Source organism: Delphinapterus leucas, chromosome X, assembly GCF_059928025.1.
Source record: "Delphinapterus leucas isolate spDelLeu-1000000601 "Yukka" chromosome X, BTC_Dleu_Yukka2, whole genome shotgun sequence".
Classification (NCBI taxonomy): Eukaryota; Metazoa; Chordata; class Mammalia; order Artiodactyla; family Monodontidae; genus Delphinapterus; species Delphinapterus leucas.
Genome location: NC_143150.1, coordinates 39323843 through 39346829, shown reverse-complemented (window position 1 = coordinate 39346829; position 22987 = coordinate 39323843). Strand labels below are relative to the sequence as shown.

Sequence of the window (22987 nt, the reverse complement as noted above, 5' to 3'; positions counted from 1 at the left end):
TAGCAGTGTTTTTCAAAGTGTGGTCCTCAGACCACCTGTTAGAGTCATCTTTGGTGTTTGTTAAAACAATTGATTCCTAGACCTCACCCTCGATCTTCTTAATTAAAACGTCTGGGCACATAAGTGGAATTTTACATTTTTAACAAGCTCCCCCAGGTAATTCTGATGCACACAAAGGTTTAACATGTAAGAATCGTCTTCCCCACTAGACTGTGATGAATACCTTGAGGGCAAAGACTGTGTCTTTCGGTTTTGCTGTTGTATGTTCAACACCTGACACAGGGTGTGGAACAGAGAGTAGTTGCCTGGCTAATGTTAATTGCATGAATGTATGAGTGAACAAATGAATAATCAAAGTTTCCCTGTTGTACTCTGATAGCCATATTGGTGTTTGTTGTTTTCTGGGCAGAAATGCTTGGCCTCTTCTCCATTTGGGCTGTATTGATATTGTTTTGCAAATGTCCTAGGACTCATACATGTAAATGAGTATTGTCTTCCTCAAAAGCTCTTTTGGAAGTTGACTTGGGGAATTGTCTGGAGCATGTGGCACCATTCTTTTCCATAACCTTTCAGTCTTTTCAAACTTTGAATGTGGATTTCAGTTTTGGTCATAGCCCAAAATCACTCAGAGCTAAGTCTACTGAATAAAGTAGGAAAATAAACTGGGTTTGGGGTAAGCAATGAAGTTTCTGAGCCGAATAATAAAAAGTGCTTTCCAAGAAAAAACATGGTGGCAAAGTATTCAGTGGGGGTGTGGTGAGTCCCAGATACTTCAGTAAACTTAAGACTTTCATAGAATACTGTCAATGCCAGGTACCTTAAGAGAAGTCATTGACTACCTCTAGCTAAACCCAGTTGGACAAAGGGAATAGGACCTGTATTTAACATCTTCAAGGAAGGAGACTGCATAAGTTTTCACTGTTGCTCTCCTCAGTCTGTTCTCGTACAATCCCTTCTGCCAGCACATTATTCTTTCTGTCTGCAATTTATGCTTATTTTCACTTTTTATATCGTCTTATTGAAGAAAGCACAAAAATAATCAACAATAAAGTTAAACATGCTTTGAGAATATGAAAGAAATTTTAATGCCACATTGGAGTTCTGGCTACTTGTAAGTAAGAGTAACTGCGTCTGTATGTATTTTTATCATACAATTCCATTGTGTAAACTTTGGATGCAGTGAATTTCAAATTGCAGCAAAATCACTTCTATGTTCTTTTCGGCTAAAATACGCTAGGTGAATTTTCTAAGCTTCCATGGTTTACATATTTATATATGACTACCTGGTTGGAGCAATCCACAGATGGACTTTTTGATAAGTACAAATATTTGATACCCTTTCTTCTACAGAATGGAGAATGTGAGGCTGACAGATGAGAACTACTCCCACATTTATTTTAATTCCTGAAGCCAACTGCAGCCTCAGAGCCATTGGGCTGTACTTTGTGTATTACAGGTTGGCCAGGTTGACGGCCATTAGGTCAGGTGAAACTGCCTTTTACAGTCTGGTCTGCCAGCTTCAGACATATGCTATGTTGTTGTTCTCGGCTAGAATATTTATTAGACTATTATTGGACTTTTTTATCAAACATTTTATCCCAGGCTTGTTTGTACTGGGAGCTCTGGACCAGTAGTGTCTCTCCTAGTGACAGAAATCTGAGCATCTGTGGATTACACAGCCTCATCCCTCTAAAAAAAATATCCCAGCCCATTCAAAATGCTATATTATGAATTAAATAAATATATATGTATTCATGAGTTCTTGATTGTCTCTCACTGGAGTTTGAATTGGGGGAAGATTAAAAGGAAAAAGGTCATGGGTTACTGGAATTGTCTAAATGACTTAGGGGAAATTAATTATGTAGTGGGTAGAGATTTGGGCAGGGAGGATCCGGAGCATCTGGAAATCAAGATCCAATCATGAAGACTTTGGTTTCAGGAGGAAGATACAGTCAGGAAGACTAAAGAAATGAAAGTATAAGGCCCAAGGAAACACGGCACATTCAGTTTCAGTGACTGGGCCAGAAGGTGGGAATTAAGGAAGAACAAAGAAAATCCCAGTGCTGGAACCTAGTGGTTAAAGTCAGGATAGGGCCAGATGTAAGCTGACTTGCTGTTAAACATCTGGCCTGTAGGAGGAGCCTGGGAGGGTTAGGAGATCCACCCCCACCCCACCCCACCCCCCACCCCCGAGCTGGGCTTGGACATAATTTAATCAGAGTTACTAAAGGGGGCATGCAATGTGAAGCGAAGCAGGCCAGTCAAGGGTGGCAGCTAGCAAAGCGACTAGGAAGCCCAAAGGCAAGAGGGTTAAAATATAAAAGACAAAAATTTGGAATTTCAGGGGTTAGTGGCCCATCTGGAGAACAGCAGCCCATGCAGAAGCTGAATATGGGGCTATTACCCACAGCTAAGAGTTTATATATTTTGGGGGATGTGATGTTTGGAAAGGCTGGCTCCATCCTAATGTGCCAGGCCAGAGCAGACATGGAGCTCTTTATATTCCCCTTCCTAGAAATAGCGTTGGTCCTAGAGTCTCAGTGAAGCTGAGCCTGTAGGTAGGGGCGAGGTGGTGTGTTACAAAGATTAGGAGTAATGGAGGCCAGATAGGTTGTTACATGGATACTGGAAATGTATATAGCATGATAGCTAATGAGAATGACTCTCCCTCACTGTGAATTTCTAGGGGTCAGGGTTAGGACCAAGGTGATCTTCCTATAACTGTCGGGCATAACATGCAAGTTACAGTTGTGATAGGTCTGGCCTGGTCATTCACACGGCGTTTATTTATGTTCCAAGGACTCTACTCATATCTGCGGGGGCATATTAAAAAGTATTCCTGACTTTATAATCTGGTGGGGTATGCAACTCAATAATTCTACCCCAATAATTTTCAATCTCTGAATTAGAGTTACTAGTGGTAGCTGAAAAACAAAGCCGTTATTGGAGACGCAGGGGTGAGAGTGGAAGCTCTTACCAGCCTTGTACATAGGAGATACTTGGTAAGTGCTGGTTGAATAGAATAAGAACCTGATAAGCAGAATGACAAATGGGCCACCTCATATATTGTGAGGTTTGTCTTAGGTGAACTCCACACCACCACTCATATAATTCCTCTCAGGCATGTATCTCTGGTCCAGCATTCCCACAACTCCCTCTTGGTTAACAGGCTATCGTTCTTTATGGCCAGTCTCTTTCAAAGGGAACAATTAGAACAATTAATATATTAGCCATCAGTAATGTGTAAATGGAAGGGCATGGGCAAAATTCACATCTCGGGCTTCCATGGTGGTGCAGTGGTTAAGAATCCACCTGCCAATGCAGGGGACACGGGTTCGATCACTGGTCTGGGAAGATCCCATGTGCCGTGGAGCAACTAAGCTCGTGTGCCACAACTACCGAGCCTGCACTCTAGAGCCCGTGCTCCACAACAAGAGAAGCCACCGCAATGAGAAGCCCACGCGCAGCAACGAAGACCCAACACAGCCAAAAAAAAAAAAATTCACATCTCTATCAACTCCTCACTCTACCTCTTCCTTCCTTCTCAGAAAACAAGAAAATGTTAACAAGGACCTTCCAGAGGCAATGCTTTTGTTGTCTAACCTAGGGGTGACTGGGGTGGGGCAAGCTTCAGATTTTCAGGTTTGGAAAGGGTCAGCCAACAATGCTCTGGCAAGCCTGTTGGGAACATATTCTGGGCCAAGAGAAGTCTTTCAAATAACAGAATGTAAATGCCCACTCTACTTGTGCATAGACGGCAAAGAGGATCTGCTACTCCTCCCACCAGATTGGAAGTCCCAGAAACATGGAATTTGAGCTGATTCTCCCGATGTACAGTGGCAGGAAAAGGCCATTATGATGTACATATCTTTTTGTTCAGCTCAACTCCCTCAGTGATAAGGGAGGGTGCTGTGATATACCAGAAATGTGAAATTCACAGCATAGCAGGTAAAGATACAATGAATGACGTTCAGAGTCAAACAGTTTTTTATTTTATTAGTGAAAGGAAAAGTAGTCAAAGTTTCCTGCTCCTAGTGGTTCGTATCCCAAGCACCAAAAAGAATTACACTGGGGCTTCCCTGGTGGCGCGGTGGTTGAGACTCTGCCTGCCGATGCAGGGGACACGGGTTCGTGCCCCGGTCCGGGAGGATCCCGCATGCTGCGGAGCGGCTGGGCCCGTGAGCCATGGCCGCAGGGCCCGTGAGCCATGGACGCTGGGCCTGCGCGTCCAGAGCTGGTGCTCCGCGACGGAAGAAGCCGCAGCAGTGAGAGGCCCGCGTACCGGAAAAAAAAAAAAAAGAATTACACTGAAACAAAAGGGGCCAGAGGACTGCAATGGTAGTTATGGGATATCCAGTTGTTCCGAAGCCAATTCTAGACTGCAACTAAATGACTTTATAGTCTGTAGCTCTCTTCTGAGTGGGATGAGTCAGGAAGACTCTTATCTCATCAGATCTCAGCAGGTGGGAGGCGATGCAAAACTGTCTCTTGACAGTTTCCCAGGGGAGAGGAGAGATACAGAGGTGAGTGGGAGATGGCCGTGAAGCAACTTCTTGCAAGCCTCCTATCTTCTTGTTCTCTGGGAGGGTCACAGGCATTTTGCCAAGACTCAGATTAGCTGTGGTTCAAGCCTTTGCCTGTGGGGTTTATGTGGATAACGCAGCTTCCAGGGTACCGTGGTGGAGCTGTTGTACTATAGCAGTTAGCTGAAGGCCCAGGTACCTTCCCTGGAGGGGGAAAAAAGGAAGTAAAGTCAGGGTCTGGTGAGGAACTTCCTTTCTCCCTCCTTTCTGCTGACCTTCTATTTATGTCCTTTCATTCAGTCTCTTTGGGGCTTGGGATAGGGTGGGGCAGGAATTAAAGGAATAATGGGACACACAACAAATTCAGGCCCTGAAAGATTCAGTACCAAGGCCAGAGAATCCCAAAGCCCAAGCCCTTTGCTATCCATTTCTGGCTCTTAGTTTTTCAACTCTGAATTGAAATGTATGAGTAATCTCTAAGGTCCCTTCTAGCTCTAACAGTATTAATTTCCATAAATGCAAGTTTAGTGAATGTAGTGATAGAAGCCTAATCTGCATACCTACCCCAAGAATGTTGGGACATGAGGGCAGATCATCAGGAACCCTATGACTAGAACAGAAAGGTGGATAACATTACTGTCACTTTAGGACCGCTATCAGATTTCCTTTTGGGGTCACTATACTCCTCCATACACACTTCGATTCATTCAGAGCTCCCCCCACCAATCTCCCCCACTTAACATTTGCCACCATTATTTTTGAGTTTTCCACTTCAGCCCTCTCCCCCTTCCTTCTTTACTTACTAACTGTACAAGATGCAAATACTGATGTAGCTAGCCACAGCTCAGTTTCAAATTTCAGGTCAGCTGTCTGACAGTCGTCCATGTAGGAAACTGCCAAAGACATTCCATTTTCCAAGGGCAGAGCAGGTCACTTGATATAGCAATCCACAGGAGTCCTATGTACCACCTTTCCCAATCATAGCCCTTCTTCCTCAAACTTCCACAAACGCACCCCTTACGTGGCAGAGAAGGTCTTGGCATAGCCACTAGTCCAAGTTATCATTCAATCACCCATTTATTCATTAACTCAACAAATAATTTATTGATAGCTGCTTTGTGTCAGGTGCTGTAGTTCGGTGATAAAGAAAATACGTAGTCTCTGCCCTCATGAGACTCACAATCTAGAGGTGACACAGACCACCAACAAATGAACACCTTTGTAATAACAGGAGCTATCACTGATTGATTGCTTACAGTGTCCCTGACACTATTCTAATCACTTGAGATGTAGTAACTAATTTAATTCTCCCAGCAACACTATGAGGTAAAGACTACTAGTATTGACTCCAAAGGACACGAAGAGTTAATTCCTGTGCCCTTGCCCAGCCCAGAAGATTCCGTGCTGCCCGGTAGTTGCTAGCAAGGGTCTTGGCTCTGACTGCCTTTGGCACGGGGTAAAGAAGTCAGGGCCCAAAACCTAGGAAAAGATCCAGCCTAGTGGCTCCTGGATTCGGGGTTGACCAGGCAGGATTCCCAGGACTGCGCTAGACACCCTCGAAACCTCTCCCACCGCGGTTTTCCCATCCTCTTTTTTCCTCCCCTTTCCCTCCCGCTCCCCAATGCCCCCCCCCTTTCCAGGCCGGCCCCTCCCTCTGAGACGCCTCCTCTCTGAGTCATTTCCCCTTCTCCGCCCCAAGACCTTGGCTCTCCCTTCCCTCTGGCAGGAAGGAGAGGAAGGGCAAACTGGCTTTGGGAACCAGGTGAGCGCTTTTCTCGGCGAGAACGAGAAACGCCTCCCGCCGCACCACCCTGCCCCCCAGCGCCCACTCCGTTGGGAGGGACAGGAAGTCGAGGGAGTTCCCTCCGGCTGAGTGGCTGGCTTCCCAGTAGTCCGAAGGCCCCGGTGGCCGAGCGTGGGAGGTGCCACACCCCGCCCGGTGTCTCCTGGGATGCGAGGAGGGAAGCGGCGGCCCAGTTGGACTGGCCTGCCGCAGGCTCGTTCGGGGTGAGTTCAGCGCGCCGGGGAGGGACCTCGCTGCCCGCGAAGCTGGGGGGCGGGGAGGGCCGGGCCGCCGGCCCCCGAGGAAAGCCCGCCCTGGAAAGGGGAGATGGGAGAGGCTCTAGAGGATGCGCGTGTGGAGTGGGGGTCGAGGCGCAGGACTTGGGGAACACGCGTCTGCGCGGAGAGGCACGGGAGGACGCGCCTGGTTGCAGCAATTTATGGGTGTGTGTGTGGAGAACCTTAGCGCGTGCGTGCGGCGCGTCTGTTGGGAGGTGCGTGCGTGTGGGGGGCCGTGCGTGTGGGGTGCGTGCGTGTAGGCGTGCGTGGGGGTGGGGGAGGAGAGAACGGAAAGGAATGCTGAGGGACGCCGGGGGTGGGGACTGACACCGCGAGCTTGCGGGATTGAGGTAAAGATATCAGAGCATCTCTGGCTGACAGCTCCGCGTCAGCATTCTTAACTTTTTAATTTTTTGAAGGGCGGGTGGAGGGTGGACGTGACCCGTTTGAAATTCTAAGGAAAAGTATCGGTCATCTCCTCAAAAAGAAAAAACAAAAACAAAAAACCAAACAAAAGCACATGGTGGTTCCTGGGCCCAAGGACGGCCATCCGTAGACCCCAGACTGTGGCTGAAGTCGGGCAGAAAACTCAAATAGGTGACTTAGGTATTCGCCACTGGGTCTTGTGATTCTGCGACGGGGGAACGGAACAGGTGACCGAGCTGTTGCCTCCTTTCTCTGCGGGCCCGTCCTGGGCTTGGTGGCTTCCAGGCCGTGTCACCGTGCCTTTGGGAGGTGGCGCCCTCAGAGTGGGTGTAAGAAACGGGGTCGCTCCCCAGGGTACGGCCGCTCCGGGGCCCATGGCCTTCCCCATCCAGCTGGGGCGCCAGGCCTCGAAACCGGGTCCCGTGAGCCGGCCGGCTGGTCAGCCCAGATCTGGGCACCGGCCTCAGACGTGCTGGTCAGTTCCCTGCTCTTGCTCAGGTCCTCAGGTCGGAGCGCAGCGCGTCCTCGGATCCCCGCACCCGCAAGCGTCTCCACGGCCCGGGTGTAGTGTGGGGAGTGCGGCTCTAAGGTTGGCCCTTGGCTGGGTAAGTGACTAGGAAAGCAGCGGATTGGGGTTCTGATTCCGTCTTTATCATTAACTAACTGGGATGTGAAGCAATTTCCCTCATCTTTCTGCGCCTCACTTTCCTCATTTGTAAAATGGGAGAGTAGCTCACAGCGTGGTTGGAAGTGTAAATAAGACTATAATAAATTCCCAGCAAACAGAAGCATTTAATGAATGTCATCATACCTTAAGTATAAACATAGATAAGTAAGTAGATAAGTTAAAGTAGAAATTGTATCCTGAAAGAATGTATTAAACTGCTGGTTTTCTTTTTGGTCTCTTCTAGGCACACCTAGTTGTGCCATCCTCAGCCAAAGCCCACCAGATCCATCCTGTAAAGTCACACGCCTGAAGTAAGTGGGCTTTTAGTTTGGATCTTTCGAGATGTTCTGAGAGATAAGGCTTAGCCCACCATCAACTCTCCCCTGGATTGCTGCCTTGGTCGCCAAGCCTTCACACTTGGCCTGCTTCCCTCCCGTTCATTTTCCGTGTTGCAGTCAGAGTTATCATTCCCTCTGAGCTACAAAGTAACCTGCTGGTTCGGAGCACAGACCTTGGTGTCAGACAGATCTCTTTCAGATCCCAACTGCACCCTGCTCCATCACTTTCTGTGTGACCTCGCACAAGTTACTTCACCTCTTTAAGAATCCTTTTCCTTATCTGTAAAAGGGGGTAATGGTGGTCTCTACCTCATATAGGTGTTGTGACAAGTTCCAGAAGTAATGCATATAGAGTGGTCCATAGTAACTCATAGTAGCTCAGTAAATGGCAGATTAAAATGGATTAGAGCAGTGAGGCTGCTAGCAAGAGTGTTTGAAGTGATGTACCATGGCCACTAGACGGGATAGGGAGTTAAGCAATAAAGTGGTAATGAGCTGAAGAATGGGAGAAGTCAAAGGATGGGAGATCTTGATGAAAATGAGGAGTGGGTATTCTGAGAACCAAGAAGTAATAGGGGTAAGAGGTTGTAGCCAGAGATTGGGTTAGTGGAGTTCAGAAATTCTGAAGCGGAGCAGCTCCATGTTTATCGGGTGGTCTAGGGCACTAATAGCTAGAAATGGCACGTGAAGTGGCATGTAGTCAGAGGTTGCAGAAGTAGAGGAGGTCAAGGGACAATGAAGCTAGAGAGTTGGATGAGTCATCCATAGCCATTGAGGTACTTATCTGATGACATGGGTTGGAATGGAGAGGAAAATGGAGCTAGTGCCGATAAGGTCCACCCTGATTAACAGGGAGCAGTCATTTATTTCACAGATATTTACTGAGCTCTTACTAAATGTCAGGTTATAACAAGACAGACAAGAGTCCTACTATCATGGAGCTTACAGTCTAGTAGGAGTGATAACAGACATTAATAATCCCACCTATAAGTAGAAAACTGCAAATTGAAATAAGAGCTATGAAGGAAAAATAAGCGTTCTATAAGTACTTAGAACAGGAGGACCTGACTCTGTCTGCAATGTCAGGGAAGACTCTCCTAAAGAAGTGATGAGAACTGAAGGATCAGCTGGGGTAGAAGGAGATAGAGGAGGGATGAATGGAGGAAGTGTTCCACATAGAGGAAACAAACATGTGCAGAGACCTGAAGCTAGAACACGTGCAAGGGACTTGAAGTACTGAAAGGTGTCTCCTGTGGCTAGAGCACATTAAGCAAGGGGGAGAGTATTGGGAGCTGAGACTGGATGGCAGGGCCCCTTCATTATTTTGGGCTTTATCCTAGGAGCATTGGGAATACTCCTACTAAAGGGTTTTGATTAGGTGAATGACATGATTTATCTGTATTGGTTTCTTTTTTTTTTTAACATCTTTATTGGGGTATAATTGCTTTACAATGGTGTGTTAGTTTCTGCTTTATAACAAAGTGAATCAGTTATACATATACATATGTTCCCATATCTCTTCCCTCTTGCGTCTCCCTCCCTCCCACCCTCCCTATCCCACCCCTCCAGGTGGTCACAAAGCACCAAGCCGATATCCCTGTGCCATGTGGCTGCTTCCCACTAGCTATCAACCTTACGTTTGTTAGTGTATATATTTCCATACCTCTCTCTCGCCCTGTCACAGCTCACCCTTCCCCCTCCCCATATCCTCAAGTCCATTCTCTAGTAGGTCTGTGTCTTTATTCCTGTTTTACCCCTAGGTTATTCATGACATTTTTTTCCTTAAATTCCATATATATGTGTTAGCATACGGTATTTGTCTTTCTCTTTCTGACTTACTTCACTCTGTATGACAGACTCTAGGTCTATCCACCTCATTACAAATAACTCAATTTCGTTTCTTTTTATGGCTGAGTAATATTCCATTGTATATATGTGCCACATCTTCTTTATCCATTCATCTGATGATGGACACTTAGGTTGTTTCCATCTCCGGGCTATTGTAAATAGAGCTGCAATGAACATTTTGGTACATGACCCTTTTGAATTTTGGTTTTCTCAGGGTATATGCCCAGTAGTTGGATTGCTGGGTCATATGGTAGTTCTATTTGTAGTTTTTTAAGGAACCTCCATACCGTTCTCCATAGTGGCTGTACCAATTCACATTCCCACCAGCAGTGCAAGAGTGTTCCCTTTTCTCCACACCCTCTCCAGCATTTATTGTTTCTAGATTTTTTCATGATGGCCATTCTGACTGGTGTGAGTGATATCTCATTGTAGTTTTGATTTGCATTTCTCTAATGATTAATGATGTTGAGCATTCTTTCATGTGTTTGTTGGCGGTCTGTATATCTTCTTTGGAGAAATGTCTAGGTCTTCTGCCCATTTTTGGATTGGGTTGTGTGTTTTTTTGTTGTTGAGCTGCATGAGCTGCTTGTAAATTTTGGAAATTAATCCTTTGTCAATTGCTTCATTTGCAAATAATTTTCTCCCATTCTGAGGGTTGTCTTTTGGTCTTGTTTATGGTTTCCTTTGCTGTGCAAAAGCTTTGAACTTTCATTAGGTCCCATTGGTTTATTTTTGTTTTTATTTCCATTTCTCTAGGAGGTGGGTCAAAAAGGACCTTGCTGTGATTTATGTCATAGAGTGTCCTGCCTATGTTTTCCTCTAAGAGTTTGATAGTTTCTGGCCTTACATTTAGGTCTTTAATCCATTTTGAGCTTATTTTTGTGTATGGTGTTAGGGAGTGATCTAATCTCATCCTTTTACATGTACCTGTCCAGTTTTCCCAGCACCACTTATTGAAGAGGCTGTCCTTTCTCCACTGTACATTCCTGCCACCTTTATCAAAGATAAGGTGTCCATATGTGCGTGGGTTTATCTCTGGGCTTTCTATCCTATTACATTGATCTATCTTTCTGTTTTTGTGCCAGTACCATACTGTCTTGATTACTGTAGCTTTTGTCATATAGTCTGAAGTCAGGGAGCCTGATTCCTCCAGCTCCGTTTTTCGTTCTCAAGATTGCTTTGGCTATTCGGTGTCTTTTGTGTTTCCATACAAATTGTGAAATTTTTTGTTCTAGTTCTGTGAAAAATGCCAGTGGTAGTTTGATAGGGATTGCATTAAATCTATAGATTGCTTTGGGTAGTAGAGTCATTTTCACAATGTTGATTCTTCCAATCCAAGAACATGGTATGTCTCTCCATCTATTTGTATCATCTTTAATTTCTTTCATCAGTGTCTTATAATTTTCTGCATACAGGTCTTTTGTCTCCTTAGATAGGTTTATTCCTAGATATTTTATTCTTTTTGTTGCAGTGGTAAATGGGAGTGTTTTCTTGATTTCACTTTCAGATTTTTCATCATAGTATATAGGAATGCCAGAGATTTCTGTGCATTAACTTTGTATCCTGCTACTTTACCAAATTCATTGATTAGCTCTCGTTGTTTTCTGGTAGCATCTTTAGGACTCTCTATGTATAGTATCATGTCATCTGCAAACAGTGACAGCTTTACTTCTTTTCCAATCTGGATTCCTTTTATTTCCTTTTCTTCTCTGATTGCTGTGGCTAAAACTTCCAAATCTATGTTGAATAAGAGTGGTGAGAGTGGGTAACCTTGTCTTGTTCCTGATCTTAGTGGAAATGCTTTCAGTTTTTCACCATTGAGGATGATGTTGGCTGTGGGTTTGTCATATATGGCCTTTATTATGTTGAGGAAAGTTCCCTCTATGCCTACTTTCTGCAGGGTTTTTATCATAAATGGGTGTTGAATTTTGTCGAAAGCTTTCTCTGCATCTATTGAGATGACCATATGGTACTTCTCCTTCAATTTGTCAATATGGTTTATCACATTGATAGATTTGCATATATTGAAGAATCCTTGCATTCCTGGAATGAACCCCGCTTGATCATGGTGTATGATCCTTTTAATGTGCTGTTGGATTCTGTTTGCTAGTATTTTGTTGAGGATTTTTGCATCTATGTTCATCAGTGATATTGGCCTGTAGTTTTCTTTCTTTGTGACATCCTTGTCTGGTTTTGGTATCAAGGTGATGGTGGCCTCGTAGAAGGAGTTTGGGAGTGTTCCTCCCTCTGCTATATTTTGGAAGAGTTTGAGAAGGATAGGTGTTAGCTCTTCTCTAAATGTTTGATAGAATTCGCCTGTGAAACCATCTGGTCCTGGGCTTTTGTTTGTTGGAAGATTTTTAATTACAGTTTCAATTTCAGTGCTTGTGATTGGTCTGTTCATATTTTCTATTTCTTCCTGATTCAGTCTTGGTAGGTTGTGCATTTCTAAGAATTTGTCCATTTCTTCCAGATTGTCCATTTTATTGACATAGAGTTGCTTGTAGTAATCTCTCATGATCCTTTGTATTTCTGCAGTGTCAGTTGTTACTTTTCCTTTTTCATTTCTAATTCTATTGATTTGAGTCTTCTCCCTTTTTTTCTTGATGAGTCTGGCTGATGGTTTATCTATTTTGTTTATCTTCTCAAAGAACCAGCTTTTAGTTTTATTGATCTTTGCTATTGTTTCCTTCATTTCTTTTTCATTTATTTCTGATCTGATTTTTATGATTTCTTTCCTTCTGCTAACTTTGGGGGTTTTTTGTTCTTCTTTCTCTAATTGCTTGAGGTGCAAGGTATTTTGTTTCTTTTTTTAAAAATAAATTTATTTATTTATTTTTGGCTGTGTTGGGTTTTATTTGCTGCACACAGGCTTTCTCTAGTTGCGGCGAGCGGGGGCTACTCTGTTGCAGTGCGCGGGCTTCTCATTGCGGTGGCTTCTCGTTGCAGAGCACGGGATCTAGGCATGTGGGCTTCAGTAGTTGTGGCACTCAGGCTCAGTAGTTGTGGCGAACAGGCTTAGTTGCTCCATGGCATGTGGGATCTTCCCGGACCAGGGCTTGAACCCATGTCCCCTGCATTGGCAGGCAGATTCTTAACCACTGCACCAGCAGGGATGTCCTAGATATATCTGTATTTCTATGTTTCTTCCTCCCACCTCAGTTTTATTAAGATATAATTGATATATAACATTGTACAGTTTAAGATGTACATAACAACATAATGATTTGATATGTTTATATATTGCAAACATAATGGTTTGATATGTTTATATATTGCAAAATGATTATCATAGTATTTCTTAAGTAATGCACAACTATATGCTCATTAGAACAAAATAATCAACACAAGTATATAAATTGTGAAAGTCCAATTTGTATTTTTCTTTCTATGCATTAGAATACATATGTACCCATATATAATACAATAGATGTATACATTATTCTATATATAGAATTATATATATAATATAGCAACTAGCTTTTTCCACTTAACAGTGTGCCTTTGACTTTTTCCATGTCTTTATTTTTTAATTACTCAATAATATATAAGTATATTTTCATGGTAAAAGATTGAAACAGTACACAGGTGTAGAGATAGTAAATCTTGAAACTTGCCTTTTCTGCTCCCTCTATAGTTGTTACTTCCACCCCCACCCCCCAAAAAAAGCAAAACAAAGAATAAACTAATTGTCAACAGTTTGGTGAGTATCCTTACAATCGCCTTTCCATGCATTTATATGAATAAATAAGTCCTTATACCATATATAATTTATTCATATCATTATGCAGCTTTAAATTCCTTATTTATTGACTTAATTACACAATTGACACACGAATACATTTTTCTTTCAGAGGATTAGAATGTTACAGGGAAGGCTTAAACCTTCTTTAGTCGTCATTGATTTCCTCCCTGATTCTCTCCCTCCCTACTCACTGTTGGACTTGGCTTCTTCCAGATCTTTTCTCTCTCTCTCTTTCCCTCTTTCTCTCTCTCTCTCTCTCTCACACACACACACACTATATATATATATATATATATATAGTATTATTTAGTGTTATTTAAAATGTAAATTATTTATACTCCAGTAAAGATGTTAAATAGATATAGATATAGATATAGATATTTTATCATGCTTATATGTATTGTTCTGCTACTTGCTACTTTTCACCCAACATAATGTCTGAGAACTTTTCATGTTAGTACATGTAAATCTAACTTGTTCTTTTTCACTGTTTCGGAGTATTCTACAGAACAGATATGCTATAATTCATTTAGCCATTTCCCCATTGTCATGATTATTTCCAAGTTTTTTACTAATATAAAATGTGCTGCAATGTATATCCTTCCACATGCCTCCCTCTTTCCTTTCTCTACTCACTTCTAAATGCTACCTTTAATCAATACTAGATTCTTATGCATATTTAGGTTTGTTTCAGAATTCTTTATTTGGTTCTACTGATCCATTTATTTATACTTGCATTCATACCACACTTTAAATTTCTATGGTTTTATAACGTTTGATATCTGACATGGAAAGTCATCTTTTTTCTTCAATTTTGTGTTATTCTTGCATATTTACTTTATAATATGGATTTTAGAATCAAATTATCATACCCAAATAGAATCTTATTGGCATTTTTGTTGGCCCCGCATTGAGTTTCCGGATTTAACTGGGGAGAATTGGCACCTTTACATTAATGACTCTTCCTTTATATGAATATATGTGGTATGACTCTCCATTTATTCAGATTTTTAAGTCCTTTAATAACGTGTCATTTTCTCCATACATGTGTTGAACATATCTTGTTTGGGCTATTTCTAGATACTTACAGCTTTTGTTGCTACTATTAATAGGATTTTTTCTTTCATTTTGTAATCAAGGGTATATAAGATAACTTGTTTTTTGTTTGAAATTGTGCCCGACAACTTTACTGAATTCTCCTTCTTTCTAATAGTTTGTTCATTGAGTCTGTTGGATTTTCTAGGTTGGCAAACAGATTATGTGCAAATATTGATAGTTTTCTCTCTGGCTTCAATCTGTATACCACGTGTATTTTTCTTATCTGAATGCATTGTCTAGGACTTCCAGTATAAGGCTGAATAGTAACAATGATATCAGACATCCTTAACTTATCCCTCCCTTTAATGGGAATGCTTCGAAAATTTCATCAAGTATGCTTCTTAGTGTGGGTTCTGGCAGTTGCCCTTTATTAAGTTAAGTAAGTTTTCTTTAATTCCTACTCTTTTGAGGCTTTTTAAAAGCAAGAATGGCTATGACATTTTATCAATTGCTTTTTCACCTATAAGTTGGACATATAGGTTTTTCCCCTTTAACTTGTTAATGCATTGAATTGCATTGATAGCTTTTTTTTTTTTTTTTTTTTTTGCGGTATGCGGGCCACTCATTGTTGTGGCCTCTCCCGTTGCGGAGCACAAGCTCCGGACGTGCAGGCTCAGTGGCCATGGCTCATGGGCCTAGCCGCTCTGCGGCATGTGGGATCTTCCTGGACTGGGGCACGAACCTGTGTCCCCTGCATCGGCAGGCGGACTCTCAACCACTGCGCCACCAGGGAAGCCCATGCATTGATAGCTTTTTAAAAACTTTCTATTATGATAATTTCCAAACATAAATGACAGTAGAGAGTACAGTAAACCCCCATAACTGAGCTTTAATAGCCATCAACATTTTGCCATACTTGTTTCAGCTATTCCCCTCCCCTCTTTTGTGCTGGGATGTTTTAGGCTAATCATGAGCATCATATGATATCACTCCTAAATATTTCAGTATGCCTCACCAAAAATTGTAGCAAAAATGACATCTTCTCATATAATCATAATGCCATTATAACACTAATACCCGGCATATCTTCCGATTTTTTCAATTGTCTAAAAAATCGTTTTATTTTTTAGACTTAAAAAAAATAAATTTATTTATTTTACTGCTGGCTGTGTTGGGTGTTCATTGCCGCATGGGCTTTCTCTAGTTGGGAAGAGCCGAGGCTACTCTTCGTTGCACTGCGGGGGCTTCTCTTGTTGCAATGGCTTTTCTTGTTGTGGAGCATGGGCTCTAGGCACGCGGGCTTCAGTAATTGTGGCACGTGGGCTCAGTAGTTGTGGTGCACGGGCTTAAGTTGCTCCGCAGCACGTGGGATCTTCCGGGACCAGGGCTTGAACCCGTGTCCCCTGCACTGGCAGGCAGATTCCTAACCACTGCACCACCAGGGAAGTCCTAAAAAATATTTTTACCATTGAGGTTTCTTTCAATCAGGACCCAACCAACAACTCATTGTATTAGGTTATATCTCTTAGATTTCTTTTAAGTTTTTAAAAAGCTAATACAGAACAACACCTCCTCCCTTTTATTTTCATGGCATTGGTTTGTTGAAGAAACCTGCTATTTGTTCTATAGACTCTCCCACTTTCTGGATTTGGCTGATTACTTCCTTGAGGTGCTGTTTTATCTGTTTCTGTATTGCTTGTATTTCCTGTAGACTGGAAGGTGGATCTAAGTGCTTGATTAGATTCAGGTTCTTATTATTTGTTAAGACTGTTTAGTGGTTGATACTATGTACTTTCTTTTACATAATGTTTGCTTGTCTCACTATTAATAATACTAAAACTGGATTGAAGTGGTGTTAGTCTGATCCTGTCATTGTAAAGTTCTCCATCATCCTTTCACCTAGTGGCTTTACCATCCATTTGATAACTATTATGTGAGTCAATTAGTTCATTAAGGATTTCAAAATAATAAGTTTCTAATTCTATTATTCTTTCTGAATTTATTAGCTAGCATACCTCTGTAAGAAGAACTATCTCTCCTCTACTAGGGCTACTTGGTAAGTCTAAAATACAGTTCCTATACGAAAGACAGGATAAACGCTTAACTCTTTCCCTGTAATTGCCAATTTTCCAAGTAAGGAGTTGGTGTCCTGTTCCACGCTGACAGATCTGTAAGTGTTAAACTTCCCTGCATTCCTAATATTAACCTATCAGGTCAGGGAATGATGTGGGTTTTTTTTCTTTTTTAATGTACTCTGGGATTTGAGGGACTAATCTTTTATTTAGCAGTTTTGTATCTGTGTTCATAAGTGAGATTGCCTATAGTACTGATCCTCAGCCTGGGGCTAACCATCCCTCTAGGGGACATTTGGAAATGCCTGGAGGTGCTTTTGGTTGTCACAGTTTATTGGTGTGTGTGTGGTGGGAAGTCCTGCTGGCATTTAGTAGATAGGGATCAGGGATACTAAAAGAAGAATTGTTCCGCCAAAAATGCCGTCAGCATCCCCTTGAAAAATAATGGCCTGTAGTTTTCCTGTGCTTGATTATGGTATTAAGGTTATGCATTTTTATATCTACGTTCATAAGTGAGATGGGCCTATAATTTCTTTCCCTTTACTTGTCAGTTTTGGTATCAAGATTATACTAGCCTATAGTTGCATGGTGTCATTTCCCTTCTTTTACTTTGCTTTGGAAATTTTTGTGTAAAGTTTGATTAATCTGTTCCTAGATGGTGTGGTCAAACTCTCCCACAAAACTTTCTGGGGCTGGTGACTTTTGAGGTAGAGTATTATCATTTCACATTCTTCTATGATTAATTGGTCTATTTAAGTTTTCTATTTCTTAGGCCAATTTTGGTTGTTTATTTTCTTGGGAATTATCCATTTCACTTAGGTTTTTAAAATTATTGCTATAAAAATTATACATAGTACTTTTTGGATAATTTTTTAATCTCTTGTTTCTGTAGTTTGGTTCCCTTTCATTTTTTATGTTAATTTATGATGGCTTTATTTTTGAAATCATACTTGCTAAAAATTTGTTCATTCTATTGTTCTTTTCAGATAACTATCATTTCCTTTTATTGATTTACTCTGTTGTTTAATTGTTTGCTTTCTATTTTGATAATTATTGATTTTTTAAATTGAGGTATAATTGACATACAATGTTATATTAGTTTCAGGTGTACAAATATTTGATATTTGTATATATTGTTAAATGATCACCACAATAAGTCTAGTTAACATCCATCACCATACAGAGTTACAGAATTTTTTTTCTTGTGATGAGAACTTTAAATATTTAGTCTCTTAGTAACTTTTAAATATGTGATACAGTATTGCTAACTATAGTCACAATGTGGTACATTACATTCTCGTGATTCCCATGACTTAGCTATTTTATAACTAGAAGTTTGTACTTTTTGACTCCCCTCACCCACTTTGCCCACTCCCCACCCCTCCCTCCCTGCCTCTGGCAACCACCAATCTGTTCTCTGTGTCTTTGAGGTTTTTTTTTTTAACATTCTGTATGTAAACAAGATCACGTAGTATTTGTCTTTCTTTGTCTGACTTATTTCAGTTAATATAATGCCCTCAAGGTCCATGCATGTTATCATAAATGGCAAGATTTCATGGTTTTTTATGGCTGAACATAGGGGGTATGTTTTGTTTTATGTGAAACTGCCATATCTTTGTACCATTTTACTCTCCTACCAACATCCTTAGTAGCATTTGGTAGTGTCAGTTTTTTTAATATTAACCATTCTGGTGAGTGTGAACTGATACCTCATTGCAGTTTTTATTTACATTTCCCTAGTGACTAATGATGTTGCGCCATCTTTTCATGTGCTATTGGCCATTTGTATATTTTCCTTTGTGAAAGGTCTGTTCAAATATTTTGCCCATTTTCTTTTTTTATTGTAGTAAAATATATATAACATAAAATTTATCACTTAAGTCACTTTTTTTAAATTTTATTTTATTTATATTTTTATACAACAGGTTCTTATTAGTCATCAATTGTATACACATCGGTGTATACATGTCAATCCCAATCACCCAATTCATCACACCACCACCACCACCACCCCGCCACTTTCCCACCTTGGTGTCCATACGTTTGTTCTCCACATCTGTGCCTCAATTTCTGCCCTGCAAACTGGTTCATCTGTACCATTTTTCTAGGTTCCACATATATGTGTTAATATATGATATTTGTTTTTCTCTTCCTGACTTACTTCACTCTGTATGACAGTCTCTAGATCCATCCACGTGTCAACAAATGACTCAATTTCATTCCTTTTTATGGCTGAGTAATATTCCATTGTATATATGTACCACATCTTCTTTATCCATTTGTCTGTCGATGCGCATTTAGGTTGCTTCCATGACATGGCTATTGTAAATAGAGCTGCAATGAACATTGGGGTGCATGTGTCTTTTTGAATTATGGTTTTCTCTGGGTATATGCCCAGTAGTGGGATCATATGGTAATTCTATTTTTAGTTTTTTAAGGAACCTCCATACTGTTCTCCGTAGTGGCTGTATCACTTTACATTCCCACCAACAGTGCGAGAGGGTTCCCTTTTCTCCACACCCTCTCCAGCATTTGTTGTTTTTAGATTTTCTGATGATGCCCATTCTAACTGGTGTGAGGTGGTACCTCATTGTAGTTTTGATTTGCATTTCTCTAATAATTAGTGATGTTGAGCAGCTTTTCATGTGCTTCTTGGCCATCTGTACATCTTCTTTGGAGAAATGTCTATTTAGGTCTTCTGCCCATTTTTGGATTGGGTTGTTTGTTTCTTTAATATTGAGCTGCATGAGCTCTTTATATATATTTTTTATTTATTTATTTTACATTTTTATTGGAGTATAATTGCTTTACAATGGTGTGTTAGTTTCTGCTTTATAACAAAGTGAATCAGTTATACATACATATATGTTCCCATATCTCTTCCCTCTTGCATCTCCCTCCCTCCTACCCTCCCTATCCCACCCCTCCAGGTGGTCACAAAGCATCCAGCTGATCTCCCTATGCTATGCGGCTGCTTCCCACTAGCTACCTACCTTACATTTGGTAGTGTATATATGTCCATGCCTCTTTCTCGCTTTGTCACAGCTTGCCCTTCCCCCTCCCCATATCCTCAAGTCCATTCTCTAGTAGGTCTGTGTCTTTATCCCTGTCTTAGCACTAGGTTCTTCATGACACTTTTTTCTTAAATTCCATATATATGTGTTAGCATACGGTATTTGTCTTTCTCTTTCTGACTTACTTCACTCTGTATGACAGACTCTAGGCCTATCCACCTCATTACAAATAGCTCAATTTCGTTTCTTTTTATGGCTGAGTAATATTCCATTGTATATATGTGCCACATCTTCTTTATCCATTCATCCGATGATGGACACTTAGGTTGTTTCCATCTCCGGGCTATTGTAAATAGAGCTGCAATGAACATTTTGGTACATGACACTTATTTTTTTTTTTTTTGCGGTACTCAGGCCTCTCACTGCTGTGGCCTCTCCCATGGCGGAGCACAGGCTCCAGAGGTGTGGGCCCAGTAGCCATGGCTCACGGGCCTAGCCACTCCACGGCATGTGGGATCTTCCCGGACCGGGGCATGAACCCGTGTCCCCTGCATCGGCAGGCAGACTCTCAACCACTGCGCCACCAGGGAAGCCCTGTGCATTAATTTTGTATCCTGCTACTTAACCAAATTCATTGATTAGCTCTAGTAGTTTTCTGGTAGCATCTTTAGGATTCTCTATGTATAGTATCATGTCACCTGCAAACAGTGACAGCTTTACTTCTTCTTTTCCAATCTGGATTCCTTTTATTTCCTTTTCTTCTCTGATTGCTGTGGCTAAAACTTCCAAAACTATGTTGAATAAGAGTGGTGAGAGTGGGTAACCTTGTCTTGTTCCTGATCTTAGTGGAAATGCTTTCAGTTTTTCACCATTGAGGACGATGTTGGCTGTGGGTTTGTCATATATGGCCTTTATTATGTTGAGGAAAGTTCCCTCTATGCCTACTTTCTGCAGGTTTTTTATCATAAATGGGTGTTGAATTTTGTCGAAAGCTTTCTCTGCATCTATTGAGATGACCATATGGTACTTCTCCTTCAATTTGTTAATATGGTGTATCACGTTGATTGATTTGCGTGTATTGAAGAATCCTTGCATTCCTGGAATAAACCCCGCTTGATCATGGTGTATGATCCGTTTAATGTGCTGTTGGATTCTGTTTGCTAGTATTTTGTTGAGAACTTTTGCATCTATGTTCATCAGTGATATTGACCTGTAGTTTTCTTTCTTTGTGACATCCTTGTCTGGTTTTGGTATCAGGGTGATGGTGGCCTCGTAGAAGGAGTTTGGGAGTGTTCCTCCCTCTGCTATATTTTGGAAGAGTTTGAGAAGGATGGGTGTTAGCTCTTCTCTAAATGTTTGATAGAATTCGCCTGTGAAGCCATCTGGTCCTGGGCTTTTGTTTGTTGGAAGAGTTTTAATCACAGTTTCAATTTCAGTGCTTGTGATTGGTCTGTTCATATGTTCTATTTCTTCCTGATTCAGTCTTGGCAGGTTGAGCATTTATAAGAATTTGTCCATTTCTTCCAGGTTGTCCATTTTATTGGCATAGAGTTGCTTGTAGTAATCTCTCATGATCTTTTGTATTTCTGCAGTGTCAGTTGTTACTTTTCCTTTTTCATTTCTAATTCTATTGATTTGAGTCTTCTCCCTTCTTTTCTTGATGAGTCTGGCTAATGGTTTATCTATTTTCTTTTCTCAAAGAACCAGCTTTTAGTTTTATTGATCTTTGCTATAGTTTCCTTCATTTCTTTTTCATTTATTTCTGATCTGATCTTTATGATTTCTTTCCTTCTGCTAACTTTGGGGTTTTTTTGTTCTTCTTTCTCTAATTGCTTTAGGTGCAAGGTTAGGTTGTTTATTCGAGATGTTTCCTGTTTCTTAAGTTAGGATTGTATTGCTATAAACTTCCCTCTTAGAACTGCTTTTGCTGCATCCTGTAGATTTTGGGTCATCGTGTCTCCATTATCATTTGTTTCTAGGTATTTTTTGATTTCCTCTTTGATTTCTTCAGTGATCACTTTGTTATTAAGTAGTGTATTGTTTAGCCTCCATGTGTTTGTAGTTTTTATAGATCTTTTCCTGTAATTGATATCTAGTCTCATAGTGTTGTGGTCGGAAAAGATATTTGATACGATTTCAATTTTCTTAAATTTACCAAGGCTTGATTTGTGACCCAAGATATGATCTATCCTGGAGAATGTTCCATGAGCACTTGAGAAAAATGTGTATTCTGTTGTTTTTGGATGGAATGTCCTATAAATATCAATTAAGTCCATCTTATTTAATGTATCGTTTAAAGCTTGTGTTTCCTTATTTATTTTCATTTTGGATGATCTGTCCATTGGTGAAAGTGGGGTGTTAAAGTCCCTTTCTATGAATGTGTTACTGTCGATTTCCCCTTTTATGGCTGTTAGTATTTGCCTTATGTATTGAGGTGCTCCTATGTTGGGTGCATAAATATTTACAATTGTTATATCTTCTTGGATCGATCCCTTGATCATTATGTAGTGCCCTTCTTTGTCTCTTCTTTATTTTAAAGTCTGTTTTGTCTGATATGAGAATTGCTACTCCAGCTTTCTTTTGGTTTCCATGTGCATGGAATATCTTTTTCCATTCCATCCCCTTACTTTCAGTCTGTATGTGTCTCTAGGTCTGAAGTGGGTCTCTTGTAGACAGCATATATATGGGTCTTGTTTTTGTATCCATTCAGCCAGTCTGTGTCTTTTGGTGGGAGCATTTAGTCCATTTACATTTAAGGTAATTATGGATATGTATGTTCCTATTTCCATTTTCTTAATTGTTTTGGGTTTGTTATTGTAGGTCTTTTCCTTCTCTTGTGTTTCTTTCCTAGAGAAGTTCCTTTAGCAGTTGTTGTAAAGCTGGTTTGGTGGTGCTGAACTCTCTCAGCTTTTGCTTGTCTGTAAAGGTTTTAATTTCGCCATCAAACCTGAATGAGATCCTTGCTGGGTAGAGTAATCTTGGTTGCAGGTTTTTCTCCTTCATCACTTTAAATATGTCCTGCCAGTCCCTTCTGGCTTGCAGAGTTTCTGCTGAAAGATCAGCAGTTAACCTTATGGGGATTCCCTTGTGTGTTATTTGTTGTTTTTCCCTTGCTGCTTTTAATATGTTTTCTTTGTATTTAATTTTTGACAGTTTGATTAATATGTGTCTTGGCATATTTCTCCTTGGATTTATCCTGTATGGGACTCTCTGTGTTTCCTGGACTTGATTAACTATTTCCTTTCCCATATTAGG

At 41.0% G+C, this 22987-nt stretch overlaps 1 protein-coding gene across 18 annotated transcripts in view; it reads left to right on the top strand.

Annotated features, from left to right (window-relative positions):
- The first annotated feature begins 6254 nt into the window (after positions 1 to 6254).
- The window catches only part of LOC111165753 (NACHT, LRR and PYD domains-containing protein 12), a 51390-nt gene continuing 34657 nt past the window's right edge, over positions 6255 to 22987 (top strand). For 6 of the 18 annotated variants that reach the window (XR_016391299.1, XR_016391298.1, XM_089904207.1 and 3 more), the window contains exons 1-2: positions 6555 to 6749; positions 7922 to 7988. Coding sequence is in view for 6 of the 18 variants with exons in the window: in XM_089904207.1 (XP_089760333.1) it covers positions 6653 to 6749; positions 7922 to 7988 (164 nt within the window). In the remaining 12 variants the exon portion in view is untranslated. Of the gene's footprint in view, positions 6531 to 6554; positions 6750 to 6893; positions 7989 to 22987 lie in introns of those variants that run through there. The other 12 variants (XM_089904206.1, XM_022556700.2, XM_089904204.1 and 9 more) reach the window with 9 other exon arrangements.